Source organism: Elgaria multicarinata, chromosome 1 (genome assembly GCF_023053635.1).
Source record: "Elgaria multicarinata webbii isolate HBS135686 ecotype San Diego chromosome 1, rElgMul1.1.pri, whole genome shotgun sequence".
Lineage (NCBI taxonomy): Eukaryota > Metazoa > Chordata > Lepidosauria > Squamata > Anguidae > Elgaria > Elgaria multicarinata.
The window spans coordinates 219,843,032-219,869,444 of record NC_086171.1 but is presented as its reverse complement, the minus strand read 5'-3'; the positions used below and the strand labels follow the sequence as shown (position 1 = coordinate 219,869,444).

The 26,413-nt window shown below is 49.9% G+C and overlaps 1 protein-coding gene across 1 annotated transcript; it reads right to left on the bottom strand.

The window, feature by feature from the left end:
• Window positions 1-19,146: 19,146 nt before the first annotated feature.
• Window positions 19,147-24,892, bottom strand: LOC134395302 (lysophosphatidic acid receptor 6-like). Its single transcript, XM_063121459.1, has 2 exons — window positions 24,719-24,892; window positions 19,147-20,476 (listed from the first exon to the last, which is right to left on the bottom strand). The coding sequence occupies exons 1-2, from the start codon at window positions 24,731-24,733 to the stop codon at window positions 19,388-19,390; spliced, it is 1,104 nt and encodes a 367-aa protein (XP_062977529.1). The 5' UTR covers window positions 24,734-24,892; the 3' UTR covers window positions 19,147-19,387.
• Between the last annotated feature and the right edge of the window lie 1,521 nt (window positions 24,893-26,413).

Below are 26,413 nucleotides of genomic sequence, written 5' to 3'. Positions count from 1 at the left end.
TATTTATTTCATTACATTTATATACCGCCCCACAGCCGAAGCTCTCTGGGTGGGTTCAGCCGCCCGCCCTTAATCCCCCACAGGCAAGGCTTTATACAATCTTTTCCAACTCCTTCCCCCCTCCCTTCGGCTTTGATGCGTGGATCCTTTTGTAAAGGAAACTGGACCCAGCCAAGCTGGCCTTCCACTGGATTTTGCACAGATCCCCAGAATAACGCACACAGCTCTCAATTAGAGGTTTAGGCCCGATATTTATTTATCAGGTAGGAGGCAAGCCAGTACAGGATTAGCGCACTAAAATCATGATACATACAGATACATTGAACCCCAACACCAGCAAACTAATACAATGTTTCACTATCATACGTCACCCAGCCATGAAGTCCGCCAGCTCAGAACAAAGAGCCCCTCCTTTTGTATCCCTTTATAGTAACTAAACTACCCTTTTCCCCCCCACCCTCCGGTTCCCCCCCTCCCCCCCCCGTGAGGTATTTCACACTTCTCCTGGATGCAAGGACGCTCGAGCGGAGCCAGGAGGTGCCCAAACGCCCACGGGCAGCTGGCGATTATCTCTCTCTCCTAAAACCAACGACAGGACATTTACATTTCTTTTAAAAACAGCAATTCCATGTATGACTTAACCCCTTCGTTACACCTTTCACACCTCTGCCTGAGATGTTAATTTCTCTCAAGGCCAAGTGGACATGCCACAAGGAGTCTTGGCACTGGCGTTCTCCCCCATGCAGCTGGGACGCTTATCTCCCTTCCTATGGACCATAAAATTAACACATTAAAAGACAAGCTAGCCCCAAGTTCCATTTAACCCTTCCTTACCCTTACAACGCTGACCCTTGCAGGCGAGGAAGGCCGCGATCCTGTGGTGGTGCTCAGGGTCTATCCCTCCTCAAACAGCGGTGTTCACCGGGTACATCCGATGCTGCCATCTCATGATCCGGTGAGTTCCGACGGATGGCTACCCTGACTGGCAGCGCTCACTCCCACCGTGAGCAGGATGGATCCTGGGGTCTCCTGCACCAGCCAGTGAGCCACAGCCTTTCTGCGGGGGGGGGGGGCGTCTCTTGCAAGCCTGTGGGCCCCACGCCCTGGCAGGAGGCTGCACTTGAGATGCCTCGCCCCCTCCTGGTTGCCTCATCTCCAAACAGGCCACGGTGGGGCTCTCAGGGTGGGCAAAGGGGCAAAACCCAAACTCTCCCATGGCCGGTGAGGGGGTGAGAAGGCCACCACAGTCGGGGCTCTTTAGGCTAGAAAAACAGGCACGTAACAGAAGACAGGATAGGGGCTGGCCCAGCTGTGCCTGGTGTGGAGACAGTGGAGTGGGGCCCCTCTGTTAGCCCTCAAACCTGAGGGCTGGACAGGCCGCTCCCTCAGTGTGTACTTTGCCAATAAACACACCAGGTTGGAGAATGCAAGTTAAAGTTTATTCGTAAATGTTGCAACATTGGAGCTCCAGTGGGAAATGCAAATTAAGAGCTCCCTGAACAAAGGGATCCTCTAGCATATATAGCCTCTGATTACATCACTTGTTAGAAGACATAATTGGTCAGTTTGCTTATCTCTAATGGACTTTACTGGCCCATGCTCTGTTAATCAAACTAGGTTACATTGCCAATACAAGGTAAGGTGCATACAATTCATACATCACAGGTTACATTCGACACTGATTGGTTGAAAGTTTTTCCTTTGTCTAAGATGCACTTCGAATCCGCCATGAAGGAATGCTGGGGGGCATTTCCTTCAGATGGTGTTTTTGGAGATTGAAGAAATTGTGGAAATGAAGATAGAACAAACACCAAAAGTTGCATTGCTGTCACTATTTGAAGAAGATTTTAAATGTAAAAAGGAAATTAAGGAACTGATAACGAATTTGCTGACTGCAGCAAGATTGATTGTAGCTAGGAACTGGAAGATCCAAGGGGAATATTCTATTGAAGAATGGTACAAAGAAATATGGGATATAGCTATTAATGATAAGTTGACTTGTAATATTAAATGGAGAAAAGGTATAACCAAAATAAATGAGTTTGAGGGAATTTGGAAACAGTTCCTGATATTTGTGTTTTCTAGGGGAAGTGGGAAACCGCCAGCGGAAGAAAGCATGAGATTTTGGAAGCAGGAATAGATCCCGAGGTGGGGGGGGGGGGGCACTTATATGTTAAGAATGGTTATATTGTATGATAGGATAGGTAATAGATAATATTTACTCAATATATATGTATTCAACATTTATTTAAATGTATGTAGTATGTTGTGTTGTTGTTCTTTTGTAAGATGTTTTAATATATATAAAAAAAGGGATGGCTTTCCTCACTCCAGTCCAGGCCCAAGCGAAGAGGTCGTCACGCAGTGACCCCTATCTCTTCTGGGTTCCTCTGGGCAAGGCAGCACCCACATCAGCTCGGTCTGGAGGCAGGGCAGGGCTGTGGAAAGCAGGAAGTGCTGGCTGGAAGATCCTCTCTAAGGACCTGTTCTTCAGGCAAAGGTCTGCAGTCCATAGAAGCCAGAAGGCTGGAGGAGACTTGTGCAGAGAATGAGGCTCTTTGTTTTGCGTATTTTTGGAAATTTACTTCCATCGATAGGACCTCAAATTGCTTTTGCTTTGTTGCAGAGGATTCGGAATTGCTGGATCACCAAAGCTTCTTCCCTTCCTGCTGTGGATCATCAGCCTCTGAGGCCTCTTCCATGTCAGGCTGCCTCTTGCAGCAACGCCTGCCTTGCCAGGCCCAAAAACATCGTCCAGTCCTAGAAGAAATGGCTCAGAGGGCCTGGGCATCCCAGGAGTTGGGCTCCCGTGGTGTTTACTCCCCTGTGCCCCATTGAACTGTGTTATGGGGCACTATCTCTGTGACCGGTTGAGCCTACAATGCGGCAGAGAGAGGTCTCATCTCCCCCACACACTGGGCACCAAACCCATCGGGGTGGGGGGGAGGCGACGTCACATCAAACTGGAAACCCTGCGCCTTCTTTTAACGTGGGAGGTGGTTAACTCTGCCCCTGCCGGAAGTCCGATCCCATCCCCACAAGTCCCACGTCCGGAGCCCTTGGGCTGGAGGCAGGGCGGGGCCGTGGAGAGCTGGAAGTGCTGGCTGGAAGATCCCTTTAAGGTCCTGTTCTTCAGGCAAACCTCAAACTCTTCTTCTCTATCTATTTGTATTGGAGGTGGTGAGCTTGATATTGATGTGGGTTTGAGTCAGCTGTGAAGGGAACAAGGAAAGATGGAACACTGGATGAATGCTGAAGGAGCTGGGAAGGTTGAGATCGAAAGCCACAGGAACGATGATCTGGATTATGGCGGAAAGTCCCAGGATGTGATAATCCAGCTTTCAACAGCGGTGAACAATTTTGGGATACTTCGTGGAGAGCCGAACTTTATCTCTGATTTTTCGGGGTGGGTCTGCTGGTTGCTTCTTATCAGCCTGGGCCTTATGCGACTGTTCTGATTGTTCCCATTCTTCTCTGGCCCTTCTGGACACATGCAACTCTTCTAGGAATTGGTCATCTGCTGGTCCAGTCGCATGTGGGCAGGGACTGGGGAAATACTGGGTGTGGAAGTCATCAATTGAGAAGAATGAGCTGCACTGCGTAAACACATCAACAGCGTTCTTGTAGGCCAACTCATTCATGGGTTGAATGAGTTGGTGAGGCTCAGTTATCATGTGGATCGGTCGTATATCAACGCAGATGCAGTTCCAGAGGTTGATTTGTCTATTCCAGCTGCCTATCTGTTGGAGGGTGATGAGCAGAGGAGAGCAGTCCTATATCCAATGACTGAAAAATACACCAGCTGGTCCAGGAGGTCTTGTGAAAATATTCGTTGGGAATATTTATTTATTTATTTATTTATTACACTTATATACCGCTCCCATAGCCAGGGCTCTCTGGGCGGTTTACAGAAATTCTAAAATTGAGGTAAAAACAAGTATACAAAATTTAAAACTCTAAAACACAGAACATACACACATAAAGCAGTAAAAACTGATTAAAAACTAAACATTTGGGTAATTAGGATGTGCCGCCATATGCCTGGGCAAAGAGGAAAGTCTTAACCTGGCGCCGGAAAGATAGCAGCGTTGGTGCCAGGCGAGCCTCATCAGGGAGATCGTTCCACAGTCTGGGGGCCACCACTGAAAAGGCCCTATCCCTCGTTGCCACACTCCGAGCATCTCTCAGAGTAGGCACCTGGAGGAGGACCTTAGATGTTGAACGTAGTGACCGGATATATTCACGTCGGGAGAGACGTTCCGTCAGGTATTGTGGTCCCAAGCTGTGTAAGGCTTTATAGGTCAAAACCAGCACCTTGAATTGGGCTCGGAAACATACAGGCAGCCAGTGCAAGTGGACCAGAGCAGGTGTTATATGGTCCCGAAATCAATCTGGCCGCTGCATTTTGCACGAGCTGCAGCTTCCGAACTCCGAAAAGAGTTGTTCTTTTTCCTCTAGTGTAGAAGAGCCTGTGCATGGTACAAAATAAGCTAAAGGGATCAACTACCACTAGGTTGACTGTGTGTTATGGAGGCTGAGTTAGCTCTGTACGAAAGTCTAGGATCACTGTTTCCCAGGGTCCATCTGGAGTTGACACAAGAGGTACCAGGCCCTCTGCTTTCCCAGCATGATCCTTCACATGGACACACAATTCACAGGAGGTAACATAACATTGTGTGTCTTCATGTGTCTAACCACCAGAAATCTCTGGTTATTCTGTGGAGTGTTTTAAAGAGTCCAAAGTGGCCTGACAGAGGCCATCCTGACAGAGGTCAAGAACCTGACAGTGAGCGAGACCAGCAGGGAAATACGGGCAAGAATGCATATATAGAAGCCCATCAGGTATATAATTGCCCACAGGAGGGCTGTCATCTTCTGCCGGTGCTTGAATCTGCACTTGGGTGCATGCATCCTCTTGCTGCCATTGGCGGACAAGGGTTAGCAAGTCGGAGCCTTGGATGGTGGCTGCAAAATTCCATGGATGCAAGAATCCCACCTGACGCTTTCTACAGATCTTCAGGTTTCCAAGAAAGAGCATCAGCCCAGAGGATTTGGCTGAGTGGAATGCACAATAGTTGGAAAGTTGATAAGCGGAAAAAGCAGAGACCACCGTATTTCAGCGCTGATTGAGTTCTTTAGCTGTTCGAAGGTGCTGAAGATTGCACGGATCAGTAATATACTCCTTCTAAATGGTGATGCCAAGTTTCGAAGGCTCCCTTGATGGCCAGTAGCTCTTTCTCCCAAGTGGTGTCGTTGCATTCCTGTGAGGTACGTTTTCGAGAGAGGCAACCACATGGGTAAGGAGGTTCTGTGCCACACTTGAGGCATCAACTGTTTCTCAGGTAAGGTAAATGAGTACTTGAGCTGTGATGAGCTGTCTTTTGAGATGGTCAAAGGATATTTGAGCCTGAAGGGTCCACTTGAAGGCTACCTGGGTTCACAACAGGTCTGCTGACAGAGCAAGTGCTCCCTATTGAAGGTCCGTCTCCACCATGATTACCTTTGAGAAGGATGGAACGTCCAGTTGAAGAAGATGGAGTGGGGTTTTCCATATTTTGCTCTATATCTGTTTACTTGTAGTGAATGTTGGTCTTTCCCATTTACATTGTGCTTTCAACCTTGGTCAGTGCTGGACTCTTCTTGCATGCTTCCCCTGTTGGACAGGGAGGTTCTGTGTCGACTCCAATCGCCACGAGATGATGCACCGGCCATTTCTCAGGTCAGGGTGTTTCTGCCTGTCACATCTATGGATCTTAAGCTGTCTAATAGTCACCAAAACCTTTTGCGCTGTGCCAGTTGGACACCATGAGGTCTCTTGTAGAAAAGATTGTCTAGTGCTTCTTTTAAACACATGTTTTGGCAAGATCCAGTCATTGCTTCCTTTCGGGAGGAGGTCCTCATACAGAGGAATTAATGGATTCTCTGCACCCTTTTGACAGTGAAAAGACTGATAGGATGGCAGTAGAAGGATGAATGCTCACCTCTTATACTGCAATGGATGGAGGACCTTCCAACACTTCCAGTATTCAAACGGGTGCCCTATAGACATGGCCTTTGAATGGATTCCTATTTGGATATCTGGTCCACTTTCTGCATTATGTATATAGATCTTTTTCTTCTCTTTTTTTCTTTTCCTTTTGTTGAAATTTCACAATAATCATTTAATTTTTAAAAAAAACTGGCTGCACAAAGATGGGTCTTTTTCTTGTGGGTTGGTGGCCTCCTAAACGTTGATCCAACCGCTGTGGGGTCCGTCGCAGTACAGCTTACGGATTTTGCCATCGTCCAATTCCCCGAACTTTTTCTCTGGCCGCCCTGCTGTGCACTGCAAATGTTCTCTGGCCACATGGCTCCACCGCTGCTGGAAACCGACTCCAGGTGTGAAAGGGCCGGTGCCAGTTGCTGTCGCCTCATCCTCCTGCGTGGCTGAGGGACAGGGGAAGCTGCAGCGGGGTCTTCCCCAGAATCCGTTGACGGGAGAGCAACATTCTCTGTCCGAGCAGGAACAGATGGGAAGCGGGTGCTGAGGACTCCTGCTGAAGTCTGGTTACCTGTGATCTGTCTGAATCGGGGTCCTTCTCGGGGTACTGTGGAGCCTGAGGACCGGGGGAGGTCTAATCGAAAGAATCATCCTTTGCAGCCAAAGAAAAACTGCCGGTCGTTGTGTCACTGGCGGGATCTCTTGTCCACTCAGGGCTTCAACAGGTGACTCCGTTTCATGATGCGGAACTGACACATGCAGGAACCAGGACGGTGCATATCATCGAGAGGGTCTACACGGTCAGCGTAGGGACAGAGGCCTGCGGAGTTTGCTGTGGAAATGTGTCAGGAGCAGTGCAAAGAAGGACCGCTGCCCCCGGAACACCTGCCGCGGAAGATCTGGTGAATGGGAGCTTCAAACTCTCAGCCCGACTGAAGAATGAAGGGATCCCATCACCTCCGCTGTGGAGTTCCAGCCGTATGTCTGTTGCAACATGACCACAAGCAGCCAATTCAGGCCCTGGCCGCTGGCTGCTGCTCTGGTGGGTGCCTCCCTCCTATTTGAGGCCACAAGGCACCAAATGCTAGAGAAGAGATGGTGGGGAGCAAAGCGGCATTGTGTGACATCCCCTGCAGCGGAGTCTCAGATCCAGGCCAGCAAGGAGAGCAGAGGTGGGGAGGGATTGATCCTGAAAACTGGCAGTAAAACGGCTCCATGGGGAGAGTAGAACCAGGGGCGAACGGAGCAATGTCCTTGGTGGGTGAAAAACAACAACATAGATCGTAGGTTCGTATCTGGTAGATGGACCCTTGGTCTGATCCGGCATTAGAGGCACGAAGCCGATGCACACCAGTTGCTGGGGAACATGGGTGGGAGGGTGCTGTTGCACCATGTCCTGCTTGTGGATTCCTGGTTGAGAGCTGGTTGGCCACTGTGTGAACAGAGTGCTGGACTAGATGGACCCTCGGTCTGCTCCAGCAGGGCTCTTCTGACATTCTGATGTTCTTAAGGGAGCCTTTAGGGCTTAGCTCAAAGCAAGCACAGGTCTCCCTAGTGCCAGGGTTGACGATGGAGTTTTAACGCAGGCAGCTTGAGGCCTTTGAGAAGTCCCAGGGCACTTTGAGATCACTGCAGCCTTCTCTGTTCAGGTGAGGTCTTGAAATAGTTGGGGATCTCTTGACAGACGGGTAGAGCAAGGAGGTGGAGGCAGGAGAGGCAGGCTGACAGGCCAGTGGTGGTCTTCTTGTCTGTTGTGCCTTTTGCTTCTCAGGCTCCCGTCATGTGTTCCAGGACCTTGTTCACAACCTTGCTTATGGGCCCCTGGCACAGGGAGGCGCTTTCTAGGAATCCTTCTTGAAGGGAAAGAAACTCCACGGTTCCTTTCTGTTCCCCCAATCATCTACTTTGAGAAGAGGTGTCTTCAGCTGTCCAGTGATCCTCCCTTGCCCAACGCTTTGGGGGGATGGACTGCTCTTTTAAAAGTTCCATGTGTATAATTATGACATTTGGTTTTGCGGGAAATTGTACAGCTACTGAAATGTGGTTTCTGTGGGTGTTTTGTAGCTTACTAAATTAAGCCGATCTAGTCATGTGTGACTGGTGAATTTGGCTGCTTTGGAAGTTTTGTGGGATTTGGACTGCTAAGAACGTAACAAGTGCCCTGATGCTGGATCAGACCAAGGGTCCCTCTAGTCCAGTACTTTGTCCACACAGTGGCCAACCAGCCATCAGCAACTGTGTGCAACTGGTGCACACAGGCTAATTGCCTCGAATACTGGAGATAGCACACAACCACCAGGGCTAATAGCCATGGATAGCCTTTGCCTCCAGGGACTTATCCAACCCCCTTTTCAAGCCATCCAGATTGGTGGTCATCACCACATCCTGTGGTAGTAAGTTCCATAACATAACTATGTGCTGTGTGAAGAAGTCCTTCCTTTTATTTGTCCTGGATCTCCCACCCATCAGTTCCATGGGATGACCCCATTGGGTTCTAGTATTTTGAGAGAGGGAGGAAAATGTCTCCCTGTCCACATTCTCCACACCTCTATCATGTCTCCCCTTAGCTCCTCTTCTCCAAGCTAAACAATCCCAGCTGACGTCACCTTCCCTCGTAGGGGAGATGCTCCAGCCCCTTAATCATTTGAGTTGCCCTTTTCTGCACTTTTTCCAGCTCTATAATGTCCTTTTTTAGGTTGGGGACCAGAACTGTACACAGTACTCTAAGTGTGGTCGCACCAATTCATTTCCTTATAATGTCCAACATGGGGTTTGCCTTCTTTACAGCTGCCGCACACTGGCTCGACATTTTCATCGAGCTTTTCCACCACAACGCAAATCTCTCTTTCTTGTTCGGTCACCGCCAGCTCAGATCTCATCAAATTATACTTGAAGTTTGGTATCGTTACCCCCCCCCCCCCCCGCCCAACGTGCATCACCTTACACTTGCTTCCGTTGAACCGCACCTGCCACTTGGACGCCCACTCTCCCAGCTTGGAGAGATCCCTTTGGAGCTCTTCACCATCCCTTTGTGTTTTAACAGCCTTGAATAATGCAAGAAACGGTTACTGAAATGTGGCTTCTGTGGATATGTTGTGGCTTATTGCAAGAGTCCGTTATACTTATGTGTGGTTGGTGAGTTTGGTTGATTTATCTCACAAGGAAGTTGTCGTTCCGGGCCATTTTTCTTGAATAAGGACTATTGCCCAGAACGGGTAACAGAATGTGGTTTCTGTGGATGTTTTGTGGCTAATTTTGTAGCAAGTGTGGTGTATTGAATCAGATTAAGGCTGGCTCTACCATTAGGGAAGGGGGACGTCACCACTTCAGATGACAGGCATGTGGAGCACCATAAAAGAGCCAGTGTGGTGTAGCGGTTAGAGTGTCGGACTGGGAGTCAGGGGAGCCAGGTTCTAGTCCTCACTTGGCCATGGATGCCCACTGGGTGACTTTGGGCCAGTCACAGACTCTCAGCCCAGCCCAGCCCACCTCACAGGGTGGTTGTTGAGAGGAGGAAGAGGATTGTGTACGCTGCCTTGGGTTCCTTGCAGGGGGAAAAGGCGGGATATAAATGCAATAATAAATTAAAATAAATAAAAATTATTTCCCCCAGGGGTTTCTATTAGAGACCCATGCCACTATTTTTGGCTTCGCTTCCTTAAATAAAATGGGGCTGTTCTGTGCCGGCTTTTGCATCCTGCTTTCCTTGCCCTCTTCTTCCCGGGTCCCTGAATCGCCCTTGGGCTGGGAGGGTGGTGGGTGCTAGGAGGTGGGTGGGAGAGTGGAGAACAGTCACGTGGCCCCGACTCCGGTGCGATCATGTGGCAGGGCCCTGGCATTGCCTTGGCAGCGGAGAAGGCGGTCCAGGCGTGGCGGCTGCTGCTGCTGCTGCAGCCGTGGGGTGAGTCGAGGGTGGGTGGGCTCAGGCCACCTTTGGGGTGGGGGGTGAGTGAGGAGAAAGAGGTGGGGTGGGCCCTCATTTGCATATTCATGAGCTTGCAACAAGGTAGACAGGACCCCCCTTTTGCCCGGCTTGAGACCAAAGAAAAGGGGAGGTGGGGGCGTTTATTGGGATACCCCCCAACACACACACACACATGCCCCAATCTGGGACCCCCAACACACACACACCAATTGGGGATCCCCAACACACACACACACCAATCTGGGACCCCCAACACACACACACACACCAATCTGGGACCCCCAACACACACACCAATCTGGGACCCCCAACACACACACACACACACACACACACACACCAATCTGGGACCCCCAACACACACACACCAATCGGGGATCCCCAACACACACACACACACCAATCTGGGACCCCCAACACACACACACCAATCAGGGATCCCCAACACACACACACACACCAATCTGGGACCCCCAACACACACACACACATCAATCTGGGACCCCCAACGCACACACATCCCAGTCTGGGACCCCCAACACACACACACCCCAATCGGGGACCCCCAACACACACACACCAATCTGGGACCCCCAATGCACATACACACCAATCTGGGACCCCCAACACACACACACCCCAATCTGGGACCCCCAACACACACCCCAATCTGGGACCCCCAACACACACACATCCCAGTCTGGGACCCCCAACACACACACACACACACACACACACAAAGATGGTTAAAATTGACTGTATCTTTATATAAGCCTGGTTATCACTACAGCAAAAAAAATAGTATTCAGAGTCTCTGTTTTAAAATGTGTATTTGTAAAGTACAGATTACTTGTTAATGAAAAAAAATACAGTTTACTTGAGTTTTTGTTTGTTTGATGAATGAAAAAAAGTCCTTTATTACTGTATATTCAATCAATGTTTACCTTAAAAAAATATCCCTGGCCGAACCACCTAATGAAATGTGCTGCGCACGCCTATGCTCACAGGGTTGTTGTGAGGGTAAAGTGGAGAGGAAGAGGAGGACTATGTGAGCTGCCTTGGGTTCTTTGCAAGAGGTAGAAAGGTGGAATAATAATAATAATAATAATAATAATAATAATAATAATAATAATAATAATAATAATAATAATAATTTTTGCCTGGTTTGAACAGATTCAATTCTATGCCTTTGTTCAGGGGTCCAAAGTCATGCTAAGACACCATCCTATCCGTTCCACCCTCGATGTTCAGAAGCCTCTGAATGTGGAAGCTCACAAGTATCCCATGGAGAGCCAGAGACATGGCGGGAGCAATCTCCGCCTCCCTCTCATCCTGCTCTGCCCTTTCATGAGATCGGCTTGTTTGCCTGTCTAGCTGGGACGCTTTGGAGGGGGTGGGAAGGAGGCTGGAAAAGCCTCAGGATAACCCCCATCCCCAATACCCTCCCCTCCGCCCCGCCCCCTGGTGGAGTTCCTGACCTCGGAGAGGCATCAGTCATGGTTCTTTCTGTGTTGGCTGCAAGGAGGAGGGAGGTGGGGGGGGCAGAGGACTGACTCCCAGATCTGAGGTCAGAGTGCTGCCTTCCATGATCCTGGAATCCTCAATCTCCTGTGGCCCCCCAGATGCTATCTAGGGAGCATAGAATTGTTCCCTTACACTACTGCTTTGTAACCGTTTAAAACGATATTGACAACTGATGCGGCCAGGACACGCTCCATATACCATTTTCAAACCGCTTTCAAAGTGTCATTTCCTGCTCGGTGTAGATCTGGCCTGAGGCTGAAATGGTGATTTACAACAACCCTGCAATGCAGTCCAGGGTTCTAAAGAGTATCCAGAGTCATTAATGGCCAACAGGCAGTACAGCTGCCACAAATAGCACAGGCGGTAGGAGCCTGCACAAGTTCAGGAGAGGCCCGAGGCCCAGTGATGGCATCCCAGAATCAGGCCTACATTCCTCCCCATCTCTCTCAGGTTGCAGCTTAATCCCGAGGGAACGGAGCTGTGGAACTAGGGGTGACGGGGTTGCGTGGAGATCTTGAGCAGAATGCTAAAGACCCGAATCTTCACATCAGACCCCAAGACCAGGCAACCCACAACTCTGCAGGCTAAAGGCAAAACCCTTCCCAAGTAGGGCTAGTGGGGCTGATTATGCGTCATGGGGAGCATCATTGACACTGCCTCGTTCTTTAGAGCTGTGCCGTCCTTGTCAAAATGGTTGGCCATGCGCTGAATCACGATGGTCATAACTCAGGGGAATTGCACCCTCTTTCGTGGGGGTTGTAGCTGCATACTGGTTGCAAAATGACGAGACATCTGACTTGCCCACAAGGCAAAGCCGCAGTTCTAGATGCCATCAGAAACTGCCTCAATGTGATTCAACTGGTGTGCCCTGAAAAATTCAGGCTCCACTTGTGTAAAGAGCGAAGTGGGATAATCTGTGGCGGAAGGAAGGAAGGAAGGAAGGAAGGAAGGAAGGAAGGAAGGAAGGAAGGAAGGAAGTGCAGATGGCATAGCCCTGTGGACACGTGTTTCAGCCCTTGGGGTTCATATAGCTTTTTGTTTCCCCCATCGACACCACAGGGATGGGAAAGGCCCATCGCTATTCCAACGTTGCAATGACCATAGGAACCGCCTACCAGCGAAAAGAAGGTCCATCCACTGCTCCACATCCCACCTCCACCATTCTGCATTGTGTGAGCTGTGGTCCCAATTCTTACCCAGACCTGGAAATGCCCAGCGCTGCCCTGTTTTGTGCCCAGGTCCAGGTCCAGCCAACCTACATGTGGAAAGCCTGCTTTTTCCTGCCGCTCCTCCTTAATGGATCAGGGCAAATCTAAGTAAATATCTGCAATGCTCTTCTGCCCTCTACTGGACTCTCTCAGAAATTACAATGTGCATCTTTGGAACATAAAGCCAACATGCACAAGACAATAATAATCATGTGTCTCAGAGATAGCCACGGGATTGGTAATTTCAGCAGTTTTGAAAATACATACAATCAAGGGAACATACCCTAGCTTGTTAAACACTTCATTTCAGGTAATTTTTTCCCAAAAAGAAAATATATGCAGGCTGACTCAGTTGATCCCAAATTCAGGGAATATGTAAAGATGTCTGTCACTCCCTATAACACGGCGAGTGGTGCCTCCTGGAATGAAATAAGTTTGTAGTGAATATTTTTTATTTTAAAAAACAAGAAAGCCCAGAAGGCATCTCATCGTTAGGCACAATGCCAAACTTAAAACTGAAGCTCTAACTGCTGATATCTACTTACATAAATCATTGACTGCCCCAACTCCCGTAGGTTCGTAACAAGCATTTGAAATTTGGAGTGGGGCTATTTATAAAGGCATAAGGGGTGAGGTGAATCAACTGTGCTATGGCCCCTTAAGGCTAACGTTTTATAGGGAAAACGTTCCTTCCTGTGACCTCACAGGCACAAGACATAAATAAAAACCACAATGATCATAAAATAGGAAAAGTAGCCATTTAAGCCTGCAGAAACACACGTAGAGATAGATCAACACGTTCTAGCATACACACTGCCAATTGCATTCCTCACTGAGACCCAATGGCATCATCGTTTTAAGCATAGCAGACCAAAAGACTTCCCTCCGTGAAGGCCAATCGGCATGATGTACTGGTCGATGCGCCACTGCCCTGGCCAAGGGAAACGTCTTCATGCGCCACAGGAAGATGAAAAGAGTGTCGTCAACGCCCCGAACGATATGCTCCAGGGCCGGGTAGACAGCTGCCAAATTGGCCCCTGCCGGGAGCAGATACGTGCGCTGCTGGCGGCTTTCTTGGCCCATAATTTCGGGCGGTGGGCACAGGCGGGGGAGAGGGAAAGGCACTTCTGGATGGAGGGCTTCGAGAGGGGATGGAGGGGAAGCCGGTGAGCTGAGTGCTGGTGGGAGGGTGGCCTCTGGGACTATGTGGTGTCGCAAGCCATGAAGGTGGAGGGGCCCGACTATCTGGCTGAGGTGTACGTGGCGGTGCGGCGGTGGAAGGTGTCAGCGCAGGAGCTCAGAGGAGAGAGGGGGGTGGATGGGGGAGAGGAAGGAGGGGTGGGCATTGCGCAGCTGAGGCGCCAGCCCTATGGGGGCATGCTCAGGGAAAAGGAGGAGGAGGCCAGGAAGCAAAGGGCAGGGCGTAAGCGAAAGAGGCAGCATCAGCAGGAGGGGGAGGCCGTGGCTCCCGGCCAAATGCGGGACCTCCAAGAGGAACGGGGGGGGGGAAGGTGAGGTGGGGCCCATTGAGTACTTCCGTGACAGACGGTGCCCTACCCGCTGTGGGAACTGCGATGGTGACTCTACAACAATGTGTTGAACGTGCGGGGATGCCAGCCGTGGCACAGGGGGTCGGAGGAGGCGGAGGCGTGTGTGCGGCTGCGATGTCAGAAGCTCGCTGTACAGACAGGCGTGACACAGCGGGAGACCATCGAGCACGTTGTTAGCACGTGCCCAGCCTCGAGGCGGATGTGGGATGCAGCCATGGCAAAGTATCGCATTGGGGCAGGAACCGACAGAGGAGGTGCCTGGGCCACGAGTCATGCAGTCGGAGGGGGGGAGGCAAGGGCAGCAGGGAAGATGCTGGGAGGTGCCCTGGATGATGGTCTGTTTGGTCAACCTCTATGTGTTGCTGGCGTTGGGCTTCCAGAGATGGTATGAGATCAGGACACGCACTGAATGTGATGCTGCAGGCTCGGTGGCGGTGATGGTGATGGTGTGCAGCCAGCTGGAGGCGCTTAGTCGCCGGGAGAGGGGGAGGTTCCCCTCGCAGAAGTGGGGGCGCCTATGGCCATGAAAGGCGGGAAACCTGGCGCCGCCAATCACGTAAAGGAGACAACGCCCAAAGTGAAAACAGCATAGCAGGACTTTGTATTAGACGGCAGGTGAGACAGTATTAGTCAGGGGAGGTCGGGGAACAGCCGTTTTGTAATGCGTTTTTGCACACGAGTATACATTTGAAGCCAGATGGATAGATTTGATCAATAAAAACCTAAACAACAACAACAAAAACCCCGAACCCGAACCCTAAACCCGAACCCCTAAACCCTAAACCCTGAACACTGAACCCAAACCCAAACCCAAACTCCCGAAACCCGAAACCCGAACCCTGAACCCCTAAACCTTAACCCCAAACCCGAACCCTGAACCCAAACCCTTAATTTTGTTTTAATTGTACAGTACTATTTATTTTTTTGAAAATAAAAAAAATCATTCCTTTAAAAAAAAACATTACTAACCCTAATCCTAACCCTAACCCATGGAGGCAAATGTACTCTGTGATGTGATGGTGGTTTGGGATATTTTTCTTTTAAAAATCATGAGGATCCATGCCTCAGATCCATTATTATTATTTTTCACTGTGGAGGTGCCCACAGGTGGCAGATCTGTGATTGTTCTAGTTCAGCCACAGAGGCAAATGTGCTCTTTGATTTGATTGGGGTGGGGGGGGTGTATTTTAAAATCAGATAAAACCATGAGGATTCATGCCTTGGATCCATCTTTTTGCACTATGGTGGCACCTACAAGTGCTGGATCTGTGATTTGAATGGTTCAGTCAGTGGAGGCAGTGTGCTCTGTGATTGGACAATGGTTTATTGTGGGTGGTTAGCCCTTTAAAAAAACTCAGGTGAAATCATAAGTCTCTGTTCTGTTCTGTTTTGTTTTAATTTCATGGAGCCAGCTTTTAGTTTCTTCCTTGCATATTTGCACAGCTCTAAAAACAGCTTTTTACCTCCAAGTGAGAGTGTAGCTTTACAGGTGGCAACGCAGTTCAGCAAAACTTCAGTGTGTGTGTGTGTGTGTGTGTGTGTGTGTGTGTGTGTGTGTGTGTGTGTAAATAATTGCTTACTGCAGCTAAAATATTTTTAACAGTATTTACTATGGAGTCTTCAGGAACTATACTTGAGGCATTTACGGAGCAGCAGAAAATGTTCTGGAATGTTCTGCTCTCAGATGTATTCTTCAGGTATTTAGTGAAGGGCAATTCATCCTTGTTCAAATATTTGATCAAATGAGTTTCTGAATAGCTTGTCAAGTTTAGCAAGATTCAGTCTCTGCTAATTCAAAAGGCAGAAAGCATTTGCAGCCACAACAAAGGCCAAGACATTCTACAGCAGCTCCAGAGTGTGGCAGTCTTTACTTCTGGAATGAACCTTCTCATGCTTGACGGGGCGTGTGAAAAAATCACCAGCTTCTTTGGTTAATCTATTCTATTATATTACCATATTTCTTCGATTCTAAGACGCACTTTCCCCCCCATATAAACATCTCTAAAAATGGGGTGCATCTACACTGTAGATGCCTGGCGCCTGCACTGTACTGCTTTCGTTGCCAGCTGAAGACCTTTTTATTCTCTGAGTATTTTAACACTTAATTTTAACTTAAATTTAAATTTTACTGTTTTAACTCTGTATTTTAATCTTATATCAATTTTGCTGCATGGTTTTATCCTGGTTGTGCTTTTTATACTGTAGTTTGTAATTGTGCTTTTAACCTGTTGGTTGTTTTATTGTGGTTTTAATTTTTGTGAACCGCCCAGAGAGCCTTGGCTATTGGGCGGTATAAAAATGTAATAAATAATAATTAAATAAATAAATAAATCTTAGAATCAGAGGTGCGTTTATTATTTCTTAGAATCAAAGCTTTTTTTCTGTGGGTGATACTGAAATTAGTGTGCGTCTTACAATCGATGGCATCTTAGAATCGAAGAAACATGGTAAAATGATTGTAGTTTTTCAGGAACAGAATATACAGATAAGAAAGGGTTAACTGTAGGTAGCATGATGGGGCTTCTGTGTTTGGTTCTACCTGGAGTGGCAGAGGAAGGTTGGGGCTTCCTTGTTTTGAGAGTTTAGTTTAGCATTTGGAGTTTGGTGAAGCATCACCTTAGGTTTGAGGGGGGCAGGTAGAGGGGCTGTGAGTGAGGGTTAGAGTTAGGCTATTTATTAATCATCTATGTAAATTGTAACATCTATTGCACTGAAAAAACATCTTGTAAATAATAAACTATTATTTTGTGTAATTGAGTTAAATCCGTGTGCCACCTCGGACTTTGTTTATGCTAACGCACACATTAGCATTTGTTGGTCAGCACCTATTTCCTCAAACTAGTAATTATAGTAACCGCGATAAACTCAACACACTTGGCATTAACTGTGGCAGGGTAGAAAGTAAGCTCAGCCAATGTGTGCAGCTGATTTGGCAGTGATATCCCACTCCTTCAGCTTATTATCCTAATCATGAAGACTGGGTGAAAGTGTGGTGAACGTCACAGGGGGCTTTCAGCAAGAATGACGCTGAGGGGAGGAAGGGGGTTTACCTTGCTCCCAGACCAGCCCTGTCTGGCCAGCAGGCAGCACGCTCCTGGTTGCACTTGCAACAACATGATACCCCCCACCCCATCCCTACAGCAGGAACATCTGAGCCCTGTAATATGACACCTGACAAATCCTGACAGCCTCAATGGAGCTGCAACGGAATTTAGGGAAAGTACTCCTTGGAGGCCAAATAACACATTCCCTAGAACCAGTGACTTAGGGAGGTTGTGGGCTCTCCCACACCAGAGGCCTTCAAGAGGCAGCTGGACAACCATCTGTCAGGGATGCTTTAGGGTGGATTCCTGCATTGAGCAGGGGGTTGGACTCGATGGCCTCATAAGCCCCTTGCAACTCTACTATTCTATGATTCTATGAAGGTGAGTGACTTTATCCTCAAAGTGACTTGCAAATTCATCACAGCAAGATTCCAGTATTGGATTTGGTGGGTAACCCCCGAACTACTCGGAGAGTCTCAGCTGGATGACTACTTGAGGATGGCATGACGGTGACAAAGTACGCCTTCTTTGCTGCCTTCACTGCCATGCAGTAGATGCAATTATATGCTCTAACTCATGTTCGGTCACCTTCAGGACAAGTCTTATGCCACTCATGTTCCATCTGTCTTCTGACCTGTTTCATTGTCTGGAGCTTCCCAGTAAACCAGGGAGCCTTCTGGGCTCCACAATTATGAAAAGAGCACTCAGGAGCGATGCTGTTAACGGCTCTTCACTCCTCACCATTCCATACTGTGACAAGGACCTCAACAGAATCACCATCTCTGGCCATAGCTGCCATTGCTGGGAATGCACATCCCTGTCCCTTCTTAGCGAGACTTTACACAGTTCAGAGGGAGGGGAGCAATTGTTCTGCAGCACCACTCCCTTCCTTCTCCACACACCTGCTCGCTCTCCTGGTCTCTCTCTCACACACACACAAACACACGCACCCTGTAGTGGCACCTGTCCTCTGAGCCGTGACCACACCTGCACCCAACCACCTTGCTCCCCACCCAGTTTCCTGCCTGGACACTGCCATCCTATACCCTGAGGTGCAAAACCGCCAGCCCAGCGACCAAATTGAAAGCATCTTCAAGGCAGGGCTGGTGATGGAAAACAGCAGAGTGGTGTCAGAGGGTCTGGTGTGTGGGTGAGAATCAGACAAAATGTTTGATGGATGGGTTGCACACTTGTGTGCATGTGTGCGTGTGTGTGTATGGATTGGGGGGAGTGAAAGACAAGAGAGAGAGAGACAATGGTGAAGAGTGTGAGGGTGTGTGTCTCTGGCTCTGCCCACTTCTGGCTTGAGCTCTACCCACTGCTGACACGTGGCCCCCAACAAATTACACCTCAGGGAATGCAGCTCTTTGTGCGGTGGGGGTGGGGAGTCTTCCTAACCCTGACCCTGATGCATAGGATACCATGGCTGCTCCATTTGCACTGCAGTCACGGCCCTTTCTGCCCCCACCCACCCACCCCATAATTAGGGTATATGATTGCTCAGCCTGATGCTCAGTTCACGAACAGCTCTGTACCACAGAAGTCATGCTTAAGAATTTTAGGTAGGAAAGACAGCCTTCTGGGTTTATGGCATTTCTTTAATAGCATGTAGCTCTTCAGTTAATAAATTTTGACTATAAAACAAAAAAACGAAGCAGCCACATTGTAAACAGATGAGTTCAAATATGGAAGTATTGTTATTGCCTTGAGAAATTGTGCAAGGATTGCCCTAATGTAGGCAGGCGAGGTGGAAGAGACAATCAGGCCCCAAATGCTTGTTAAAATCTGCACTCCACACTCCTCAGCACATGCACTCAAGTTGTACCACACCAGAAGTGGGGGGGGGGGAGAGAGAATAAATGTGTGCTTATGAACAGGGACAAGGGAAGTGGTCTCCTTCAAGAAAGTTGGGTTGTTCCACAATGTGGGCTGTACAGTTTCTTTGGGGGTTTCCCTGTAGCATAAGCTTTTAGGCCAGGGCTGAAAAGCTGAAGTCCTACAAAACAGTGTGCAGCTATTAGAAGTGATGTGCTTGGTAAAAGCTAAGGCAATGCACAAGCAGATAAGCTCACACACATGTAACTTCAGTGCAAGGCTAAGGAAATCTCCTGTACAGTGGAAGCAGTGCCAAACAGGGATGGGAGGGTCCTCCTTGCTCACTGCTCTGTGCCAGGCAAAGTGCTTTCCCCAGAGGAGGAGCCCTTCATGGTGGCCAGGATGCGGAGTCGCAGGGGGCGCTGGGAGCTCTCCATGCACTGGCGGCAGCAGGCACATTTCCACCAGTCTGGCTGCCAGGAAAAACGCTCAGCAGCAAAGTAGTAGACCAGGGGATCAAGGCAAGCATTGAGACTCGTAAGTGCCATGGTGATGCGCCGGGCCACGTAGGTGGCGCGGATGAGGGGGCAGCCACCCAGGACACCCACACGGCCAAGGGTGTGGACGAGCTGCACCAGGTGGTAAGGCGCGAAGCAGACCAGGAAAACCCCAAGGACCACGAGCACGGTCCGCAGCGCCTTGCGCCTTATGGCACGTGAGCTGGGCTGCATCCCGGGGGAGGCCAGCAGCCGCCACGCAATCAGTGGGTAGCAGACGCCGATCAGGAGGAGGGGCAGCAGGAAGCCAATCACAGCCGCAAAGATGCTGACGCTGGAGATGCGCCCTTTCCAGGACCTCGAGGAGAAGTTCTCGAGGCAGGCGGTGCGGCCGTCAGGAAAGGTGCTGGTCAGGGGCCCACGGAGCGCCAGGTACAGGATGGCTGCCACCAGCACCATCCAGACCGCCAGGGCAGCACCCACACGGTAGCGGAGCTGCCGGAACTGCAGGTGCCGAAGCGGGTGCACCACGGCCACGTAGCGCTCCAGGCAGATGCAGGCCAGGAAGAGGGAGCTGCCGTAGAGGTTGGCAAAAAAGAGGCAGCCCGTGATTTTGCAGAGGGCCTCCCCAAAGATCCAGTCGTTGTGGAGAGCGTGGTAGGAGATGCGGAAAGGCAAGGTCAGCACAAAAAGCAGGTCGATGGTGGCCAGGTTCACCAGGAAGACATTGGCTGGTGCAGTGGCCGACTTGGTCCGGAGGAAGTAGCCCAACACAGAGAGATTCCCAGCCAGGCCCAGGACAAAGACCAAGCTGTAGACCACAGGAAAGAGGAGGTACTGGAAGTCAGCACTCTCTGAGCAGCTGGAGTTGGTATTGCTCCTGTTCCACATGGAGCCACCAAGAGGCAGCACTGAGAGATTCTGCAATGGTGACTGAAAATTAAAGGAACATAATCTCAGACCGGCTTGTGGTGCTCACTCCATACACACACACACACATGCACACACACACACACACACACACACACACACGGTTTGTTTTCTCCTCACACAGTGCCAGGGGTGTCATGGTAAATGTTGGAATGCAGGTGCTCATTGTGGAAGTCCCGAAAGCCACACCCCCAAGGAAAGTCAAAGAGGCTGGCAGCCATGTTGAGCTCTCTCTCTCTCTCGCTCTCTCTCTCTCTCTCTCTCTCTCTCTCTGTGTGTGTGTGTGTATGTAACTATGTATGCACCTACCCCAAAGAGTAGCATATATAGCATAATATCCCATTTATTAAGATCAGTTGACAGTATTAAAACATAAGAAGGTTCCATCTAGTCTGGTATGATATTCACACAGAGGCCAACCAGCTGCTGACAGGAAACCCATAAGCAAAATATGACTGCAGCTGCACCCACCCACCCACCCATGTTCTGCAGCAACTGGTGTATTGCCTCTGACACTGGAGGCAGCACATAGCCAGCAGGACTAGTAGCCACTGATTGGCTACTAGTCTAACTTCCTGACTGTTAGAGCAGTACGACAATGGAATCCGTTACCTAGGGAGGTTGTGGGCTCTCCCACACTGGAGGCCTTCAAGAGGCAGCTGGACAACCCTCTGTCAGGGATGCTTTAGGGTGGATTCCTGCATTGAGCAGGGGGGTGGACTCGATGGCCTTGTAGGCCCCTTCCAACTCTGCTATTCTATGATTCTATGATTCTATGATAGCCTTCTCCTCTAGGAATGTCAAATCTCCCCAAGAAGCTTAGCAGGCCTGTAGAAGAGGGCCGGGCTCCACTTGAACCAAAATGGAACCTGACTTGCTGGTGGAAAACATAGAAATGGTGGCAAAGGAGCTCTTAAACCAAACCCTGGGGGTAAGCTGACAGAAGCTGGGAAGCATCCGGTTCAGGTTAAATCATCCCTAGGGGATGAAAGTAATAATGTTTTCAATTGCCCAAATACAGAAGGGGAGGAAATACACCATGAGTATATGGAGGAACAGGCTAGCCAATCAAACAGGCCTAAGCGCCATAGCAAAAGATGCACACACTGGAGACATCTGGGGGAGGCACATTGTGTACAGGTGTTTCTTCGCAGATGCTAGAAGCCTCCAAGGCAAAATGGGAATGTCGTTGGAATGCCTAGTTTTAGACTACAGGAAAAGCAGAGGAGGGTGTACTGGGGGAGGTGTTGCTCTGCACATTGGGGGCCTAAAGTCAAGCAGACTAGAAGCACTGTGAATGGCAATACCAAGCTCCAACACTAATTTTGTACTAGAAATATGCTATTGCCCCCTAATGGTTCTTTTTTATAAAAAGCCCGACAGGTTGTTTTTTAGCAGCCTGCATCTATTGTCAGGTCAGTTCCTATTACCCTAATAATATGTTTCATATGTTTTGCACTGTGCAACTTTCTAGTATGAGCTATCAGAGAATGATGTATAATATATAAAATTTTCAGGAGGGTTTGTAATTCATATTGTTCCTTGTAGAATTCTATATGACATTTCATGTATTTAAAGTCAGATTTTTTTTAAAAAAAACACCAAGCTTCTGTTGTTCTTAAAAACTAATCTTGTCAATATAAGCAACAAAAAACATGAACCAAGTTTGTTTCTGTATGTGTGTTGTTCCCTATGTCTGTTTGTATTTTTAACTATTTAAAACTTATCTGTTGCAGCTCCTGAGGAAGGATTTTGTTAAATCCGAAACGTTGAGGCTTTTATATATAAAAAAGAACAATTACAGACTTTAACTGTTTCCAGCAGCACCAGAGCTTGTCTCTTGTCTGTTATCCGGAATTGAAGCCACCCATTACTGCAACACTTCCTCATTGGGCTGCCTCCCTGATTTCCTGCTTCTGGGTTTCCTGTGGGCAGCTGGTTCCATCTCAAGATCACCCTGAGCAATCTGGTCTGGAGGACAATGTTATGTTCCTAGTAGGAACTTATTATTATTATTATTATTATTATTATTATTATTATTTATTTATTTATATAGCACCATCAATGTACATGGTGCTGCACAGAGTAAAACAGTAAATAGCAAGACCCTGCCGCATAGGCTTACAATCTAATAAAATCATAGTAAAACAATAAGGAGGGGAAGAGAATGCAAACAGGTACAGGGAAGGGTAAGCAGGCACAGGGTAGGGAAAAACTAACAGTAGAAAGTAACAGTAGAAGTCTGCACAACATCAACTTACTTTTTGGAGGCCGGTATTTTCAACTTCTGTGGCATCTGCCCCTTTTAGGTTTTCTAGTCTGCTCAACATTTTGCCCTTTTTGAGACTCATAGTGTCAGAGCAACACCTCTGACTCTACATCCTTCTCTATCCTTCCTATATAGTTTAAATCCAGAAATGACCACGGCCTAACTACACCAAGCAGGATATTTCACTATGAAAGCAGTATGAAAGTAGTATATAAAAGGCAGAAGCCACACTACTGCTTTATAGTGGGGTATTGAAGTGCACTGACAACTGTTGGGGTACATTGGCACAGACCATAGACTGCTTTCATAGTGTAATATCCTGCTTGGTGTAGATTAAGCCCTTCTCCCACTAGTTCTCTTCATTCCACCAGGTTTCCATTAATGCCCACTGTATTCCTTAAAAACAGCCAGGCACTCCAACTCTCCCATCTTAGCCTGGAGTCTTCTAGATTTAGCACAAAAACCCCGCTACATGGTGCTTCTCTCCTGTGTGCAGTTTCTGCTATAGCCCTGAGGCTATTTGGCCCAACAACCTCTACTTCTCCATTACCAGCTCTGATTTTGTGAGGATTGTTGCTATGGAGTTGTAGCAAAGGATGAGGACTGGGTTGCAGCTGGGAAGTCATAGAATCATAGAATAGTTGAGTTGGAAGGGGCCTACAAGGCCATCGAGTCCAACCCCCTGCTCAATGCAGGAATCCACCCTAAAGCATCCCTGACAGAGGGTTGTCCAGCTGCCTCTTGAAGGCCTCTAGTGTGGGAGAGCCCACAACCTCCCTAGGTCACTGGTTCCATTGTCGTACTGCTCTAATAGTCAGGAAGTTTTTCCTGATGTCCAGCTGGAATCTGACTTCCTGTAACTTGAGCCCATTATTCTGTGTCCTGCACTCTGGGAGGATCGAGAAGAGATCCTGGCCCTCCTGTGTGTGACAAGCTTTTAAGTATTTGAAGAGTGCTCTCATGTCTCCCCTCCATCTTCTCTTCTCCAGGCTAACCTGCCCAGTTCTTTCAGTCTCTCCTCATAGGGCTTTGTTTCCAGACCCCTGATCATCCTAGTTGCCCTCCTCTGAACACGCTCCAGCTTGTCTGCGTGCTTCTTGAATTGTGGAACCCAGAACTGGATGCAATACTCTATATGAGGCCTAACCTGGGTTCAACTCTCCGGCTGAGCACACAAATATGTTATGTGGTCTTCTCTGTCCCTCAGCCCTCCCAACCAATATTCTGGGGACTCCCAAAGCAAAGTCCTACCACGCAGGGTGCAGCTACATTGTCCCTGGCAGGCAGCCATCCAGCCTCAGCTTAAATACATCTGGTGAAGGAGGTCCCAGAACCTCCAGAGGCAGTGTCTGTTCCACTGCTGAACAGCCCTGACTGTTAGGATCTGTCTTTGAACCTTAAGCCCTGATCTGCTTCCCTGCTGTTTCCAACCATTGCTTCTAGACAAGCCCTGGGAACATCAGGTAACATGCCTACTTCATCTTCTCGATCTGCTCAGTTTGTCCACGTCCTTCTTAAAATGGGGCACCCAAAAGTGGACATGGGACTCTGGAAGCCTGTATAGGCAGCTTGCTACTGCCCTGAAGCTCCAAGGGCACCTATCCATCCATGCATCCATCCCAGCTTTGTTATGACAGGCTTAAGACACCACCAAGTGAGGGAGATGGAGCCACTGGTTCCTGCAGAGATCCCCCCTCCGGTCTAGCCAACCGCTCCTTCTAAACTTCCTAATGGCCTCCGCCCCTACCCCATTGAGAACCTTGGGCAGGGTAGGGATGTGGCCGCCCTGGGTGCCCGGGAGAGAAGGCGAGTGTGTTGTGTGTAGCCAACATGGGGGGGAGTGGTTGCCTCTCCTCCAAACAGGTGATTCGGGGAGGAAGGTGCACAAAGTGGACAGATTGGCAGAGAAATTAGCAGTGGCCGCGGGGGTCCTGCCGCCCACTTCCCGTCCCGGCTCGCACTACCACCGCGCCTACCTCTGGAAGCGCCATGGGGCGGCTGCCTCCCCTGCAGCTGGTCTGGAGAGTGCCCGGGGAGCCGCCTTCCACTCCCGTTGCGGCAGGCCAACCCCTCCGGGCACATTCCGGGAAGGCTCGCCTCGGCCAGACCTGCCTCCTCTTGCGGTTTCGCGACGGGGAAGCCCCGAGCGGTTCCCTGGCCGCCCCTTCCCTGTTCCCTCCCTGGCAGATGTCGGGGAGGGAGCCCCGATGGCAGGTGCTGGCGCCACCCCACTCCCCAGAACCCTGCAAACGCATTCGCGCCGCGGCCCCCTCTCTCCCTCCCTTTCCACGCACACGGGCTGGCGAGTTCTCGGGTTCGCTGCATGTGTGAACGCTGCAGGAGCCTCCAAGCCGCCCCGCGTTCCATGGCAGGAGGCGGAGGCGGGCGAAGGACCGCAGGAGCCCGGAGCCGCCCCTTTCTGGAGGGGAAATGCCCAGGCTTGAGCAACGTGCCTGCTTGCTGAGCTGGCCACGCGGACGTTTCCTCCTGCCCCTGGAGGAGGGGGGGAGCTGAAACCAGGCGGAGAGCCTCGGCCCTCCTTCGTTTCCCCACGCATTGGATCGCCGCCCCCCCCCCTGCAGTCTGCTGGAGAAGGAATGGGGATTTCAACTGCGCCGCACCCCACGGGCGACCTGCCTCGGGAACCCCGTTACTGCTGGGTGGGGCGGGCGGAGGGGGCTCCTCCACGCCTGTCCTGCCCCAGGGCTTCTGGCGGGCGGAGAGCGCTGGGCGAGATGGGGGCCCTTCGGTCTGACCCAGCGCCCGATGCGCTCCGAGCCCCAGGCTTGCCTAGAGCGCGGAGCGTCTGCCTGAAAGGGGAGACCTGCTGTGGCCAAGCGGGCGCCCCTGACTCATCAGCCCCCTCTTGCTGCTGCCTCCACCGGTGGCCCAGCTGGGGCCGAGGAAGGCGGAGGGCGGCGGCCGCGCCCTCGGGCTGCTGCTCATCCCCGAGGGAGGCAGGGGCGGTAGAGGCGAAAGTTGCAGGCCCGCCAAAGAGGGACGGGTCCGGGCTGAGCTGGCCGTGAGGCGCTGAGAGCAGGACAGGACGGGTCTTCGTCCCAGAGGCCAGCGGGTATGGGCGTTGGGGGGGAATGAACGCGCCGGTTGCCTATTTCCAGAGGGACAACCAATTGAACCAAGGCAGAGTCGGGTGCCCGCGCCCGCGCCCACCCCCTTCCCGGCAATTTCCTATGGCAAAAGCTTTCGCGGACAAACGCCACTCGTTTCTCGATTATTTATTTATTACGTATTTATACTGCCCAACAGCCTCGGCTCTCCGAGCAGTTTACAACTAAACCATGATGTGACAATCCAGTTTAAAACTTCAGAATCACATAAAACCAAAATAAGCTACAGCCCAGGGAAGGCTTGTCTAAAAAGGGGATGGTGTAAAAGCCGGAACGGAACGGAACAGGCCGGAACGACCCCATTATATTAAAAAACCAGGGATGGTGTAAAAGCCAGAACGGAACGGAACAGGCCGGAACGACCCCATTATATTAAAAAACCATACCAAAAATAGTGGCATGTGTTAGCAACACTTGGGAACAATATTTTAGGACTAAAACCATGGCAATATTATATCACTGTTAACCCCAGAACTCCCCAAACAACATCCGGAACAGAATGGGATGGCCAGAACGGCCACTTCTGAACGAGCGATATCAACC